At 38.4% G+C, this 16,781-nt stretch overlaps 2 protein-coding genes across 6 annotated transcripts in view; one reads left to right on the forward strand and one right to left on the reverse strand.

Moving 5' to 3' along the window:
* The window catches only part of LOC144656990 (uncharacterized), a 38,871-nt gene extending 26,156 nt beyond the window's left edge, over positions 1 to 12,715 (reverse strand). The window contains exons 1-5 of one of the 3 annotated variants that reach the window (XM_078517257.1): positions 12,553 to 12,715; positions 11,290 to 11,378; positions 10,508 to 10,539; positions 5,493 to 5,562; positions 2,939 to 3,039 (exon numbers count right to left, since the gene is read on the reverse strand). The gene's annotated coding sequence lies outside the window, so the exon portion shown is untranslated. Of the gene's footprint in view, positions 1 to 2,938; positions 3,040 to 5,492; positions 5,944 to 10,507; positions 10,540 to 11,289; positions 11,379 to 12,552 lie in introns of those variants that run through there. The other 2 variants (XM_078517259.1, XM_078517258.1) reach the window with 2 other exon arrangements.
* Positions 109 to 15,389, forward strand: LOC144656992 (uncharacterized). 3 transcript variants are annotated; one of them, XM_078517264.1, is made up of 9 exons: positions 109 to 582; positions 2,887 to 3,106; positions 8,480 to 8,649; positions 9,560 to 9,721; positions 10,572 to 10,725; positions 11,287 to 11,389; positions 12,578 to 12,656; positions 13,154 to 13,410; positions 13,688 to 14,138. In XM_078517264.1, the coding sequence occupies exons 2-9, from the start codon at positions 2,929 to 2,931 to the stop codon at positions 13,689 to 13,691; spliced, it is 1,107 nt and encodes a 368-aa protein (XP_078373390.1). In that variant the 5' UTR covers positions 109 to 582; positions 2,887 to 2,928; the 3' UTR covers positions 13,692 to 14,138. The 3 variants fall into 3 exon arrangements, with proteins under 3 accessions (XP_078373390.1, XP_078373388.1, XP_078373391.1); XM_078517262.1 differs by lacking the exon at positions 13,688 to 14,138 and adding an exon at positions 14,681 to 15,389 and having other exon boundaries at positions 116 to 582; positions 13,154 to 13,352; XM_078517265.1 differs by lacking the exons at positions 109 to 582; positions 2,887 to 3,106; positions 13,688 to 14,138 and adding exons at positions 5,967 to 6,031; positions 14,681 to 15,389 and having other exon boundaries at positions 13,154 to 13,352.
* Positions 15,390 to 16,781: the final 1,392 nt, after the last annotated feature.

Raw genomic sequence — 16,781 nt, forward strand, 5'->3', positions numbered from 1 at the left:
ACAAAGTCCAGAAATTGACAAAAGGGCTTTTCAACGGAACAAAGGGGGTTCGCTTTATAATCCAGTCAAGTCCAGTCACAGATATAGCCACAAGCACGTATCTTTAACGAGAGAATAGCCCCTTTATTCGCAACTTTGATGGAAATTTGCCTTGTCAAACAGAGGACATTTGAAGCACTATCTGTGATTGCAAAATGGGCTTCTACGCATTTAAAAGAAACACCGTACGGTCGTCTATGTCCTGCGCTTTTAAAACCTCCAAAACCGCATCAAAATAATAATCAAACGCAAATAAACCAATTTCTTTTTACTAACATGCTTCTTACCCCAAAAATCGAAAAGAACAACATAAATATAGCAGTGATTTAAAAAACTGGAACATTCACGTGATTCAACGATTTTTTCCTCGCGTTCTGCCTCGTTTCCGGGGGCAAGGTTATCCAAGGTTAGAGTCAGCGGACTCAAGGACCCTTCATATAAGACAAGTAGCAAAATGGCGCCCCGCCGATCTTTTGATTCGGAGAAGGCTTGAGAACATTTTGGTGCTGTGATTCTGAAAACTAAGGCATTCTATAAGCTAAGGTAAGAGTTCCTTTAAATTTGTAACTTGTCTCCGTTTTTTTAATCGCGTTTTGTGATCATTGTTGAGTTTTCACTTTGTGGCACCTTGGTTCCGCTTCGTTTCACTTGCGGGCGGCACGTGCAATTTCTGATCTGGACGCTTACCGTATATTTCTTCCTTTTTTGTTCACCTCGTTTTTCTGTATGTTTACATAAGAATACTTGGTTTGGTTATATTAATGAAATTTTCTCAATACTCGCAACCGGTTGCAGTCATTATTGACACATTTAGCGACGTTTGTAAGTCCTTGTAACGGTGCATTGATATTAAAGAACAACCACAAAAAGATTGTAAAACAACATCGAGAAGGAAAATAAGAGTCTAGGGGAGCCGCGAAAGGTTGTGTTACTTATTATACGGCTAGCTCCACAAGCGACTAAGCGGGCAAGATGAACCAAATCCAGTTTCCATGCTTGTCCCCCTGGGGGGTGGGTACTCTGTATATTTTTTGGTGGGGGTGTGCCCCCGGGGGGGGGCACTTCCTATAAATGGGCTAATGGGGATGTGCCGCTGGATGGGGTCGCATTTTCACGACTGGACTGACTATAATGGGGTCGCCATTTCAAGCATTTTTTATAGGGTGACTAGAATGGGGTCACACTTTTCCGGGATTTTGAGAGTACGAAAATCTGGCAAGTTGTGATTTATGAACGGAAATATTCGCCGAAAAAAATGTTACCCTATTTATTGCTGTTGTTCAATATTTGACAAACAGCTCCCAGAAAGTGACTAAGTTGGGGTCGTAAAAATTATATTTACCCAAAAATGACTAAGATGGGGTCTATAATTGGCCATAGAATAAGACTATAATGGGGTAGGGGTTCTGAGAGGCCAGCGGCACATACCCAACAAAAATTTACCCAAGTACCCCCCCCCGGGGGGGGTGCCGCTGGGACTCTTGAAACCCTTACCCTATACCAGACCATGTTCAGCTGATTTTGCAACCCTATACCAGACTAGACAATGAAAATCCCTACCCTATCGACCAATAGTTTAAGAACTGTATCACAATATTAGTATTTGTCCTAACTTAGAAGCAAATTAAAAACTTTTAGAGGGGGACTTGGGGGACCTCCCGGGCAGGGGGGTACTTCCATATGTGGCCTATATAGGTATGTGCCGCCCGATAGGGTATGGTTTTTGAGGTTCTCAGTCCTTAAATAGGGTATCATTTTTGCTCCTTTTGACAATGTGTTCCCTGTGTGATCCTTAGATAGGGTACCTAAATTTTATTAGCTAAAATAAACGCCCAGCTGAACGAAAAAAAGTATCTTAAAACTGAATTTTCTGTTTAGGTATTAGTAAAGCGATTTTATAAAGATTTGTGTCTTACCGTGCGCGGTTAATAGCCGTTATTTGGGTCGTCACGGAATGCTTCTCCTCCCCTTGAATAGGGTGTCATTTTTCGGTTTTAAGCCTTAAATAGGGTATCAATTTACGCATTCTTTATCCTTAAATAGGGTCAGGGTTTAAGAACCTTGGCGGCAGACCCCTATCCGAAATTTATGGGAGAACCCCCCCCCCGGGGGGGGGACCTTTAACACCACAACACCGCAAGAAAGACTGTTTACGCTCATAGTGCCCCTCTCCACCCAGTTGTATAAATGGCTACCGGTGAATTGTTGGGGCAACCTGGTAGGGTGATGAGGAGTAACCTTCGATGGACTAGTATCCCATCCAGGGAGGAGTAGCAATACTCCTAGCCACTTTATACTACAGAAACTGGTGTTAAGCCCCAAGAACTATTGATATTTTAGTAGTTATGTGTCATTCCTGCTCACCCAAACTTTTTAAGGAGCTTTTGGAAAATGTTCCATTATTCTGTTGGGTGCTTCATTTCTTTGCTCATTATTAGCAAAGAAATGCTCACGAAGAACTTTGGATTGTTCAGGGTTTTGTTGCGTTACTTTTTAATTTTGTGGCCGGACATTTTTTAAAAGTCCAGAAGACCCATTCAACAGGCTATTGTCCTTCACTTCTAGGGAGGTCTCCCCTGGGGAAACTTCTGATAGTGGCATGCTGGAAAATGCATTGCCTGTTATTTGGGGCCCATCAGCCCATCAACATTGTCTCTTCCGCTGTTGGTCTTGAGCTGACAACTGTAGCAGACTGCGGGCTTAACTTTGCTGAGTAACTGGCAATGTTCGCTGGCTGCTGGCTCTATTTTACAACCCTGATTATTAATAAAGTATACCCGGTAACCTTTTTAACTCCAAGGGAATAACAATATTTTTTGTAAACTTTTTTTTATGATATTTTCTTAGGGGAGAGCTGTTAAAGGAAATACATTAAAGACTTTTGGAATCATGGTCTTACCACAGAGTGTGAAGAAATTTCCTGTGGTGTGGTTATGGATGGTTATAGTTTTCTTAGCCAGTGGCCTTATCATCAATTGTATTCAGCTTCTCTTGTTACCGCTGTGGATTATAAACAAAGACTTGTTCAGATGGCTCAATTTGAATGTGGTGTACCTGCACTGGTGCCGTAAGTATAAAACTATGTTATACCATAAATTTTATAAATCAAGCCTACAAGGAAAGCACAGTGGCCTAATGGTTGGAGCACTGGACTCCGGATCGAGTGGTCCGTGTTTGAGCCCTGGTTGGGGCACTACGATGTGTTCTTGGGCAGGGCACTTTACTTTCATAGTGCCACTCTTCATGCAGGTGTATAAATGGGCACCAGCGAATTTAATGCTGGGGGGTAACCCTGCGATGGACTAGTATCCCATCCAGGGGGGAGTAGAAATACTCCTAGTTGCTTGATACTATGGAAACCAGGATAAGCTCCGGCTTGATGAGCCACTACTAAGGCACGTATGCAAACTTACAACAAGTAAAAATTGTGAAAAGTTTTTCTGTCAATCTTCAATTTTATTATACCATAAGGCCATCCCAATAAAATGTTTCGTTTCCCATCGCCCGACCGACCCATTTTTTCGAAAAGTAAAAAAAAAAAAAAAAATTCCAGATACACTAGTCAAAGAAGCAAGTACTTCAATTTACATGCACATGATCTTCTTTTATTAACAACAAGTGGTATGATGTGATATCTTTGTCTTTAATAAACATCGATACTACGTTATTAACGACTATTTAGACATTTGACGAGGAATAACGAACGAAAAGACCACGTTTTCGAGTTGACTTTGAAATTAGGCTTTCTTACATAGCACCCCGGCCTTCTCAGGAACGCGAAACCTTCAAGTGTCCATTCTTTTTTTTTTTTTGCCCGACCGACCGACCCACCATCACAAGAGACTTGTGAAACGGAACATTTTATTGGGATGGCCTAATTATGATTCAAACAAAGCTCTCCTTCAAGTAAGTCTCCCTCTTATAATTAAAGCCCCCTGTTATGGGCGTTTTTGGTAATAAGCGCCCTGATTCTAATATGAACATTAAGAAAAAAAAGTAAGATCATCCATGGTTCATCTTCTTTCTTAACTGCTCGTCATTTTTGCATTACAGAAGAACTGGTTTTCTAAGTAACTTGACCACAGAGCACAGTTCTCTAATCAAAGGCTCTTCGAGCAACCTCATGGTAATTCGATGGATAAAGTGCCGACCTCCGCATTTTTTCTAAATAAGTGTCCAATAAAGTAAAGCAATCTCACTTTGCTTTATTTTTCCATGTGAGTTGCGTCATTGATGGCTCGTGCTCTCAGGGGTCGTAGCGCTATTCAGTTTTTACAACCAAAATATTTACCGGTTAGGCATTTATAAGTAATTTGTTTTGTGAATATGTTTACTTTTCTGTCAGCACATATAGCGTTATTTTTCAGCAGCGGAAAAAATTGGAGAGAAAAGATACGCCCGAGCACTTCGTGTATCTGCTTGACTCAAAAAGCTGAAAAACGGATGATGTGACACGAGGTGACGTGACGCGAAACAAAAACGTGCCGTGGATGTTGTGTTGACTAAAACACGTCACAAGGCGAGCGTAATAATTTTAACAGTTTAAGCGTACCGGTAACTATATGTAGTTCATTGGTGCTATCAGTAATGTCACAATCTCACTTAATTTGCCTTCGAATGTTTTCTTGCGTGAATGGGTCATTGATAGTTTTTTCTTCAAATAAGCGTTCAATAATGTAACACAATCTCACTTTATTTCCATGTGAATGTTTTATTTTTCCATGGGAATTGCGTCATTGATGGTTCGTGCTCTCAGGCTTCGTAGCGCGAATTCTATTTTATCACAAAAATATTTAAGTGTAACCTTTGATCCTTTTTAGCATTAAGTAAATTTGTTTTGTGAATATGTTTACTTTTCTGCCAGCACGTATAGCGTTATTTTAAGCAGCGAATAAAATTTGAGGGAAAGATGCGCGTTTCTGCACGACTCAAAAAGATGAAGAACGGATGACGTGACACGAAGATGATGTGACGCGAAACAAAAACGTGCATGAATGTTGTGTTTACTAAAACGCGTCTTTGAATGTTTTCTTACGTGAATGGGTAATTGATAGCCTATGCTCTGAGGCTTCGTTGAGCGAATTCTATTCTCTTTTATCACCAGAGGATAAGTGTAAGTGATCCTCTTTCGATTTGTTTTGTGAAATTCAATTTAGTTCCCCGAAAGAGAGAGACCCTGGAACGAGGTTGAAGAATAATTTGTTTCTGATTGACATGTGCTGAATGCGTTTAAAGGACCTTTCTGTCAGCATGTTTCTCGTTTAATGCTAAATTAATTGCGGTTTGATATCAGAATCGAGTGAGTGAGTGTTCGAGTGAGCAAATGAGGCCAATAACATAACCTCATTACCATTCGGTAAAAAGAAAGATCTCTTTTTTATCTTGCATAATCAGATATTTATATCAGTAATAAGCAACCTATTTCAACCAAAGTAAGTCATTTTCCATATTACCTGTTTTCTAAGTGCCTTCTAAAATCCAAGCCTGATTCTCAGAGTCTGAGGTTGCTTGCTCTCACTGTATCTAAGGTGATAAATAGTGCATTATAGTATCAAATGATAAACTTTGTTTGAAAATTTAACTGTCTAATGAAAAGAGATAAATATGTTAAAGTAGACATTCATCTGCAAAGTGTAAATGTAAAGTATGATAGCTACATGTCAAAAAACCAGCAATCGTGTCAGCCAACATACTTTTCTGTTGATTGTTTACCGCATATCATTTGACACTCCACTGACATCACAGCAGACAACGTCACTTAATATTTTATAATGATCACAAGATGTGCTCAATCCAGGTGTTTTACAGCTAGATATTTTTTCCAAATTTATGCCGTGTTTATCTTAATTTTTACTTCAATCATTTAATGTCTTGGTTACTAGGTTTTTTAGTGATATGTGATTATTTTTTTGGTTTATTCCCAGTAGTACTGTAGATTATGCTGCCCTTAGCGAATTCCTGTCTTTTAACAATATTACATCTGCTATCACATGTGAGTTTAGTTTGTTGTTCATCTGGTTATCTTTTTGTTTGAAAACTTAACTGTCTAATGAAAACAGATAAATATGCCAAAGCAGACATTTATCTGCAAAGTGTAAATGTAAAGTATTTAGCTACCTGTCAAAAAACCAGCAGCAGAGTCAGCCAACATACTTTTCTGTTGATTATTTACGGCATATCACACTCCACTGACATTCTAGCAGACAACGCCACTTAGTATTACATAATCACAAAATTTTCTCAATCCAGGTGTTTTACAGCTAGATATTATTTCAAATTATACTCTATTTATCTTAATTTTTTTCTTCAATCATTAAAGTCTTGGTTACTAGGCTTTTTAGTGGTATGGGATTATATTTATGGTTTGTCCCATTAATATTGACTAGATTTATGCCCTTAGGGAATTCCTGGATTCTAACAATATTGCATCTGCCACATATGTGAGTTTAGTTTGTTGTCCGTTTGGTTCTTACTGTCGTTGCATAGAGGGTTCTTCTGATTTTGCTCCCCCAATAAGATCCAAAACTGCTTTTTATGAAAGGACTTTAAACATTTTGTTCAGATAGTTTATCCACAGTTATTTTTAATTAGTGCTGCTCTGTGACAAATACCATTCTGATAAAATTGATTAAAACTGACACCTTATTTTTAATCTAGATCTCATTTTAAACACTGCCAGAAATTTGTATAAAATATTTAACATGGAATAAAGACCTACCTCAGACATTTATTTGAAACTTGTTTTGACCATGGAAGAGTTTGCCAATATTTAGAATGTGAGCATGGTACAGTCTCTCGCTGTTTGAAGTGAGATGGCCTTTCTGGCGTAGTTTCATAGTTTCCTTGTTTTATTTGCATAATTTCCAGCCATATTGTCTGTAATGTGGGTGTAGCTGTTTTTTCTTTTGGTTTAATAATCCCACTTTGTTTGTTCATGGTAATTGATACCATTCATTTGAAATGTTATAATTTTTTAGATTTGTAAAGTTATAGAAAAAATTTGATATTTCAAGAATTAGTAAATTTAGGAAATCAATTTTTTTTAGTCAAAAAAGGGTAATACCGGTAATATCCCCAACTACTTTTATATTAGGTTGGCATGCAAAAATGCAGTGAATATTGTAGTATGGGGAAATTAAGTAATTATCCTGTTTCCTGACTTGAGTACCAATGGAAAAAAACTTACAGAAAAAAATCTTCATATTTTCATGCAACACACTAATTTTTTGTGATTAAAAAGGCTTGCTTACCAGCTCAACGGTTTGTTCCCCTTACCCCCTTTTCAATACCTTTGTAGCACAATAGTTTTATTATCTCACTCATGCAGTCTTGTTCACCAGATGAATGTCATTTTAATGTATAATATTCAATAAAAACATTTTATTTTTAGATATAAAAGTATGTACTATATTAACTACTAACATCACATTTAGGACATCCAACAAATGTTTACCGTTCTACCACTTTTCCTCTTACTACATTCAAACATATTCTTGTTTTATAAATAGTAGAATGTCTGTGTTGTTTCCACAGTTTTTCTTGTTCTTTTATACTTCCACCCAGACAGAATTTTAATTTCTCAGTAAACAGATGTTCCTCTCCATGCTATCAATAGTTATTATTCTTTCCTCAGTCATCAAGGGATGTCTGAGATCCAACCTGAAAATAGTATACCGACAACATAGCTAGCTATAGGCTGTCACTTGCTTGCAACAGTTTGAAACCATGCAACAGGCAACCAGAGACACAACACAAATACCATGAAATTCTAAAAATTAGCCCTGGGTTTATATTGCCTCAATATCCCTATCAGGCGGGCTTATTTTCGAGAGGGCTTATAATGGGGCGTGGGAGTGGGAGGTATTTTTTTTTGTTTTTCAGATGGAAATTTGCATTTCAAAAACTATTTGGTTTCTATTTGGACGGGATACTTTGAAAATTTTGAGAATACGGCATAATGATAACAAAACAACAACATAATGATACGAAACCCAAAACAAGTCCTACAGGCGCTCTCTGAGCATTCTCCAACAAAGTAAAGTACAAAACAAGCTCTACTATAGGGGCTTACAATTTGAAAAAGTAATACTGTATCTTTCTTGAAGAGCGATAACTTGATATAAACCCATAGGGTTGTTTTTCGAGAGGGCTTATTTTTGGAAGGAGTTTTGCATCTGAGATTTTTTGGGGGGTGGGGAGGTGGGGGTGGGAAGTGGGGGTGGGGGGTATTTTCAGGGGAAGGGGCTTATTTTTTTAAATTTTACAATATATTAGTCAAGATAAACCCAAGATAAATTTAAACCATAACATTTTATATCATCAGTATAAAATTGTGTGGGTTCAGTCTCAGATATCTCAGCTATCTCTTGAGCAGTGTGTGCAAAAACTGACATCTGTTTACAGGCAAAGAAAAATTGACTCATTCTTTGTTTTGTTTCAGAGTTAACTTTCCTTGCTGAGTGGTGGTCAGGTATGGATCTCAAGCTCTATGGAAAAAAGGAAGACTTTGATAAATTAGGAAAGGAGAGTGCTATCTGTCTGTCAAATCACCGCAGTGATGTTGATTGGTTGATTGGATGGGTACTTGCTGAGAGGGCAGGAGTATTGGCGGTAAATATTATCATTTTATTATCAGGTTCATGTGTGTGCCTTGAACACCTTGAATTTGAAAAACAAAATTTAAGGCGACCGTCTTGAAAGTCCATGAAAAGTGGATTTGGTGCATCAACATTTACACCTGTAATTTGTGTTCTTATTGATTTAAATGGAAATACAGTAGAATCCCGGTAACTCGAACTCTGAAGGGAAATGAGAAACAGTTCGAATGCGGGGTTTTCGAGTTAGCCAAGTAAAAATGACTGAAAGTGGGTCCAAGGGAAATTAAAGTTAGTTTGAGTTAGCGGGGTTCTACTGTAGTTAAAAAAACATATAATAACAGAAACACTGGCATTTGCATATTTATGGAATTAAATTGATTTTTATGTATAGTGCATAATAGCAGAGATATTTCAGTAATGTGTCTAGAAAAACTGGTCCCTCAACCCTCCAAGTTAAGACCATTTTAGTCGCCATGGCGACTAAAATTTTGGAGCTGGTGACTTAATTGGAACCAAAGTCGCCTCCTTGGCGACTAAAATTGAGAAGAAGGATTGAAAGCGGGAGCTTAGTTTGACGACTAAAATTTTTCACTGGCGACCAAACTTGAGGAGTCGGTGGCCAAATGGCCACTAAGGAAAAAAATAAACTTGGAAGGTTGTCCCTAAAGCCCTTGAATTTTTGGTGCACTCTGAAAAGATTACATCTAAGAACCCTTAAATCAACTTGTACATTTGGCATGAACATGTGTATTTGGCTGATATCTTCTTGTCAAATTAAAGTCTATGCATAATTTCTGTATCCTGAAGGAACATCCTTATAGGTCATTTGACAATTCTGTTACTGACCTTTCATGTCAATAATATTTCTATTTTGCTTGTGCTCTGTTTAATAAGTAACTTATTCATCTTCTCTGTTGTTCCAGACCACTAAATGTTACATGAAGGGTTACTTGAAGTTTTTGCCCATAATTGGCTTCTCCTGGTGGTGTACAGAATATGCCTTTTTACGTCGAAACTGGCAGAAGGATCAAAAAGTCCTGGAGAGGAGTTTGAGTACACTGAAAGATTTCCCATTTCCATTCTGGGTTGGTTAACTTCGATGTTTCTTTTAACCTGACAAGTTTCTTTATTTAAGGGATGGACCTTTGTTTTTTTTTGGAGGGGGGAGGGGGGTGTTGGCAATTACCAAAAAAAACTTCCTGCACAGAGAAAACAGCTGAAAAAAAATAATGCAAGGGGAGCCATAAGGAAAAAAGATACGCAAAATCTTAAAAAAATTTGTGCACAACCTGAAGGTGAAAAAAATAAAGCTTGCCCTGAAAAACCAATGGTCCATCCCTAATCATTCAAAGCTTTCTTCCTGTTTAATTTCCAGAGGGCATTGGGAGGGGGAAGTGGTGAGGTACTCGGCAATTGACATTAGCACTCTCACCCACTCACCAAGGCAAGCAACTCTCACACAATTCAAAAACTTGAACTTGGCCCACAGCCTCAGAATTTTTTTTATCCATTTTTCAAATTAAGCAACATGTATTGTACTATTTTAAATATTAGCTCTTATTCATAAATAACGGTACATTTTATGATTTTCATTGGGGAGGATTTGATCACTTTCCTCCTCGATTTTGCCTCACTTGGTGTTGACTGTTCAACTTTCAGTCACCCATAATAGCAGCACAAGATTTTATTTCCCTTGAACCACCTTGGAAAACTCAATTCCACCATTTTTGTTTGATCAACTCAAACAGTACCCACGAGAAAGCTTTTTACATGATGACAATGTATGATAATAGAAAAAGAAAATTCTTACCGGTAGTCAATTGACAAATGTATTTTTAAGGTTAAATATCAACATAATTCCTTTAACATACCTTCCAGACTGTTGCCTACTGCTCCTGTCAAACTAAGAAGAATATGTATATTTTTTCATTCTAGATGGCAATCTTTGCAGAAGGAACAAGGCTAACAGAAGCTAAAGTACAGGCCAGTGTAGAATATGCTAGAGCAAATGGCTTGCCTGAGTTAAAACACCATCTACTGCCAAGATCAAGGGGTTTCTCCATGACTGTTCAATATTTTAAAGACAAAGGTAAACTTGAATTTCCAGTGTATTCAGTTTTATTGATAACAGGAAATCAACATGTTCCACTCCTGTAGTTTTCAAATATTCTATAATCTCACAGTGAGTATAGTTAGTTTAGACTTTTTATGAATTACATCTTTCTTGGAATTTAACTTTATGAAAAAATTAACAACCCTGCTATAGTTGCCATTTTGCTTAAATGTGAGTTTTGTCATACTCTTGTTACATTTTTTGTTCATTGGATCAAATTTGTATTATATATGAATTTTTAACCAAACATGAGGGTAAAAAATTATGGCTGGATACTGGCCAAGTTCGGCCAAGTTCCTTTTTGCATGTATATGAATCAAGACAAAGTCAAGGTCCATAATCACAAGGTCAATAAAGGATCTATTATATGGCGTAAAGAACAATATTTTGGGGGTAATCCTGAATTGGCAAGGTAGCCTAGGTTGCCTGCTTGGATAGCCAATCACAGTGTAGGATTTGGTTTGTCTTGCCCATATTGCATAGCTAGCCATTTAACAATATAATAATAACAGTCTCTTGGTTAATCTTTGATTTTAGTACCTGCTGTATATGACTTGGAAGTTGCTTTTCCAAAAAACAAGGAACCAAACCTCACTCGGATGCTCACGGGGCAGGGCAATGAGGTTCATCTTTGGTTAAGGTAATAGTATGATTAATAATTTGCAGTGATAAGACCATTTTTATAATGAAACTCATGCTTGGCCCATTTTCTTCGTTATGTGCAGTCTGACCTTTGCCCAGTTTCCTCAGACTTTGTCGAATAGTGTTGCCCAGTGTAGCCAGCTCTGTGCAGATAGCATAACAGTTTCTGTGTTCTAGGAAACTTAGAATCCCTTAACATAACCCACATTTTAATCACATGAAATTTTTTGGCATACTCAGAAATGTTTTAATTGAAGAATAATAATTATGCACATATCACTGTTTAGCCAGAGGGGGTTGGAGGGGGGAGGCTTGGCATATGAGGGGGGGTGACAGCAATTATCTGCCCGTGGTGGGAACATTTGACCGTTTTGGTGGACTTTCTAACAACATTTTATTGAAGTTTATCAGAAACCCATAATGGGTTTCTGAGTTTATTGAATTCTGTGATCATCCACAAATGCTCTAGGGTTGGGCATTCGAACAGAAAATCTCAGCTAATTTTAATGCCGTGCCTATGCCAGGCCTCTCTCCCCTCTCCCAACCAGGTGCATTATCAACCCTTCAGGTACAATCGAGCAATCATGAACAGACACTACACACATTTTTTAACTTCCCATAAGCAGACACCCCTCCTAAGTGGACACTTTGTCTGGTCCTAAGGGTGTCCGCTTTACGGCAGGTTTAACTGTACTTCTATAAAAATTTCCTAAAGAAAGGGGTCAGGTAGCACCTCCTGCAAGGTCTCGCATAAATGGCTCGCTGCCCTTCGAGAGAACACTAGACCAAGTAACAGGAACAATGCCCCTAGCCCCAAAACAATAGCAACTACTACACTAGAGGAGTTGTAGAATTATAAGCTAAAGAGTGCTGCTACACTACTGAAAGGAAGCACTTTTAAATTCCAAAATCTAGTACCATCTGACATGGGCATAAAAAAAGAGTAAAGAGGCTAATCCAAGCATGAAAACCATTCTAAACCGAGTTTTCCACTTGTTTGCTGCTGATAAAATCACGCGGGATTCTAGGAAAGCTTGTAAAACTCAAACTTAAAATGTACACAAGATTTGTAAGCTTTTCAAAAATTTATACAAGACATTCAACACCCGAAGTGTTGCATGCACTGTAAACGTTTTCCTTGCTGGCATATTAAAGTTTTACCTGTGTCATCTCTTGCTTCATTCAGGCGAATTCCACTTCAAGATATTCCATGCGACAGTATCGAGGATACATCCAAATGGTGCAGGGAGGCATTCCAGGAAAAGGTGAATAAATTCTTCCTCCACCATACCAAGGACAAATATTTTCCTGCAGTTTCCTCCTGTGTAATATTTTTACGCGCTTTCTGCCAGACATTTTTTTACCGCGCTTACCACCGGTTACATATTTTCCCCGCGCTTTCCGCGGGTTACGTATTTCCCCGCGCTTACCACCGGTTACATATTTTCCCGCGCTTTCCGCGGGTTACGTATTTTCCCGCGCTTACCACCGGTTACATATTTTACCGCGCTTTCCGCCAGTTATTTTCCCGCGCTTGACGCGCATTCCACTTTTCCAGCGCGATTTTCTCCCGCGCTTGCTGCCACTTACATATTTTCCCGCGCTTTTCGCTGGTTACATGTTGCTTCTTGAGTTCTGATTGGTTTAGGCGCCGTCTACGACCTGATTCTATAAATCCAGTCTCTAATCCTCCTATGTACTTTCGCGGAAACACATTGGTATTGCTGTTCTGACCATTTTCTTCACCATTTTTTTCTTTCAGGACAAAGGAATGAGCTACTTTTTTGAACATGGTAGATTTCCAGCAGACAGATTTGAATTTCCCAGGAAATTCAGGAATCTAATCGTTGTTATGTTCTGGAATATTATTTTATGCTTACCACTTGTTTGGTATTTCATGTCTGTCATACTTTCTGGCTCCATTGCATCTCTTCTAATCGCCGCTTCAATTGCCCTAGTAGGTAAGTTGCATAGTTTATGTTTATTTAATCAGTGTCAGACCTTCCTCCTGGGAGTACCGTATTTTCTCAATTAAACGCCCCCGGCGTTTATTTTAAATTTGGCTCCGTGGATCCGGCGTTTATTTGAATGGTGCAGTTTATTTGAGCAAAATGTTTATTAAACAAGGGTTTTTAATCGTTATTTGTGGCATGGATGTATTTTGCCATCAACCCTAAAGCATATTACACCTCAAATAAATGCCTGAAAGGCGTACTTATCACTCTACCTTGGAGACCCGGCGTTTATTCGGGGCCCGGCGTTTAATCGAGAAAATACGGTAAATAAATTACTTCAGATGAAGGGTTCACGTTCAGTACACAAACAAACACAGAGACAAACTAAGAGAGCGCGAATCACTAACGACAATCAAACACAAACAGGACGCGCGGATCACGAACGTGTAAACAATCAAATACAGAACAGAGCGCGGATCACCAACGTAACAATCCAACACAAAACAGAGTGCCGATCACCAACGTAACAATCACTACTGGGGATGTTCTCTTGCGTAACATTATAATGAAATACAGAACAAAGCGCGGATCACAAACGTAACAATAGAGCAAAAAAAATATGCTTATGCTTTAAAAGTTTGATAATTGATCTCCACTGTGTTTCCCAGCTTGAAATTTTTTTCACCGTACCATTTCTATAACAATTTCCTACAAAAGTTTGCACACTTTCGAGGCAGATTCTTAAAAAAGTTCGAGGCGCCGAAAACCGGAGGTGACGTCAATTTTGCGTTTGACTGCTTTGAAGAGCGCGGATCACTAACGTAAATTACACACTGACGTAACAAACACAAAATGCGAATTGCTAACGTAGCAATAAAATAGAGAACCGTGCGGAATGCTTACGTCACAATCAGACAACAGCGAATCACTAACGAAACGATCGAACAAAATATCGCGCGTAAATTACTAACGTACCGTAACAAAACACTAAACAGGGTGCACGAATAACTTACGTAGAAACCAAACAGAAAAGCTTGAAGCACTAACGTAACAAACACAAAACGAAGTGTACTGATCGTTCCATGGTAACAATCAAATACAAAACAGAGCGTGAATCACGTCAAACGAAAACCGAACGTAGACGCTATTTGGGTCGGAATGCGCGAAGAGTGTTAGCAGCTAGTAAAACTACAGCTTGCCTTTCCCACGAGTAGTGTTTCCCAGTGTGATGACGCCTTTAAATTTGCGCTGAGTGAACAGTCCAAAATAGCTGTCACTCCTATTCCGATTGGCCGCCATATTTCACTAACCCATTTTATCTACACCCATTGCAGGTTACATCATGATTAAAATACTGCTTCACTTCAGTGACTCGAAGAAAGGAAGCAGTTTTGGACTGAAACCCTCAAATGGGGTCATCAACAATACACCACCAAATGACAGCGTCGCCAAAAAACAAACCTAGATCATACATAGAACTGTATATCGTGTTATTTTAACACCCAAATGTTTAGCAGAGAAATTATCAAAAGTAGGACTATTTTTTTTTTAATCTTTGCAATATAGTTACATTGTTTGGGTTTACCTCGGTATAAAACCTGTGAAGTTGTCTTTGTTTTGGAGATATTGTTTTATTGCTCAATAGTGTTGCGAGGTTCTTTGTTTTACTTTACTAGTGCGTTTCACAGGTTCTTACACCAAAGATGAGCCCATTTGTCTTGCCAAATCGTTCGATTTTACAGAATATCGTTTTTTTATGCTGGTTTTCCGAACTGACAATTTTAATTCAAACTATATCGATATACATATATGGATTTTTCATTGTTTCCAGAGAACGACTTCGTTATTAATGCACTTTTTTTCATATTAATGCATGTAATTAATACTGTTGTAAATGCATGACGTCACTTGTAATTATGAATTGACGTCATTAATTTTAAATGCGTGACATCATTCGCGAGATAAACAATATTGAGAACTCAAGTTTAAAGGGAAGGGATGGAAACGAGCTGTTAGGATAATAAAGTTAACAACGTCATGAAATTAAGGTCTTCAAGGGTGCGTTCTTTGGGGGCTGGTTCAGGGTCAGTGATCCAAGATCACTCGGATTATGGTGCATCAAATGAACTAGCCTAGTTCCCTCCCCTAATTTTTTTGCTCGCCGTTTTTGGCGTTGCTCCCCAACTAACCGAACACCTGGAACAGGCTACAAAGGAACCGATTGGTCCACTCTAGGTATAGCCCATAGGCGTACGGGCAATTTCTTGCCAGGGGGGGCGGCGAGACATTTGCCCAAAAAATTTTCGCTTGTTGCCCAAATTTTTACGAAACAGTCGAGAAGAAACGAGGGTCAAACGATGCACTAACATCTATCATAGAATCTATCCATAGTTAGTTAGTTATCCCTCTACTAACTATGATCTATCATATGAGCTCATATAACTCTACCATTTCGACGGCCGAAGTTATTAACGATAAGATCCATGTCATTGTTGACTACAAAGTTGGAATATGCCCATTAAATGCTAATACAAGTGCGATGACAAGTAATAATAAATAAATGTTTTTCGTCCGGATTTCTATAAAAAAGAGAGCGGGCGGGCGCATTTTTTTGTTCTTTTTAATTATTGATTATTTTGTTGCATTTCATACCCGTGTTGTTCGAATATCGATGTTTTTTTCCTCCATCGTCAAATTCTCCTGGCCAGAAGCGAACTTTATAATTAAATCCTGCAAGGTAATTGACCTATCCAGTACGGACCTAGTCTTACTCCGTACAAAGTGAAAGTAAACATGGTTGGTTTTTGTTCGTTCTAACTTTTCCAAAAACTAAAAAAATAAAAAAAGAGTGGCGGCCCCCAAAAATGAAGCAGGCAGGGACGAGAAACATTTGGGTTTTTTTTTACGTTGTCGTCCCATCAGGTGCTGCAGAGGTAAGTTTTCAATCTGTGAAACACACTGAATGATCGTTTTGCAGAACACGATGTACGTATCAGGTATCACTGCATGGATATGAACCACGTAAGAAAACTCTGAAAACTTATCAAATAGATCATTTTCTTGCATTGTCGCTAGAATTTAAATAGTATTTATGAAACAGACATGTAGCCTAATCCGCGAAAACGACGAAAACTTGCGCACATTTTCTGCTTCCAGAATCTCGCCGTCGATTTTGTAAAAATTTAGCAACACGGAGAAGCTTTCTTTTTAACAGGTGTTTAACTGTGACAGATATTTGCATTACAGTGCCCAACAGTAAAAATTTACAAATATGAATATCAACAAATGACCCCCTTCACTTTTAACCAGAAACTCGTCAGGTGCTAAGCAATCACTGTCTTGTGTGAATAATCTATCCCTTCGAAGAAAAAACTTCTTAAAAAACTGGCTTTGCCCAAATTTCTCTTGCTGCCCAAAAAAATCTGAGTTGCCCAA

This window comes from Oculina patagonica, chromosome 6, assembly GCF_052425735.1.
Source record: "Oculina patagonica isolate OP01 chromosome 6, crgOcupat, whole genome shotgun sequence".
In the NCBI taxonomy this organism is placed as follows: Eukaryota; Metazoa; Cnidaria; class Anthozoa; order Scleractinia; family Oculinidae; genus Oculina; species Oculina patagonica.

Coding starts and splice junctions, on each gene's coding strand:
- LOC144656992 (XM_078517262.1), top strand. CDS start 2,929: ATGGTCTTACCACAGAGTGTGAAGAAATTTCCTGTGGTGTGGTTATGG. Junction 11,390..12,577: donor GAGGTTCATCTTTGGTTAAG/GTAATAGTATGA, acceptor TGCTTCATTCAG/GCGAATTCCACTTCAAGATA. Junction 13,353..14,680: donor CGCTTCAATTGCCCTAGTAG/GTAAGTTGCATA, acceptor CACCCATTGCAG/GTTACATCATGATTAAAATA.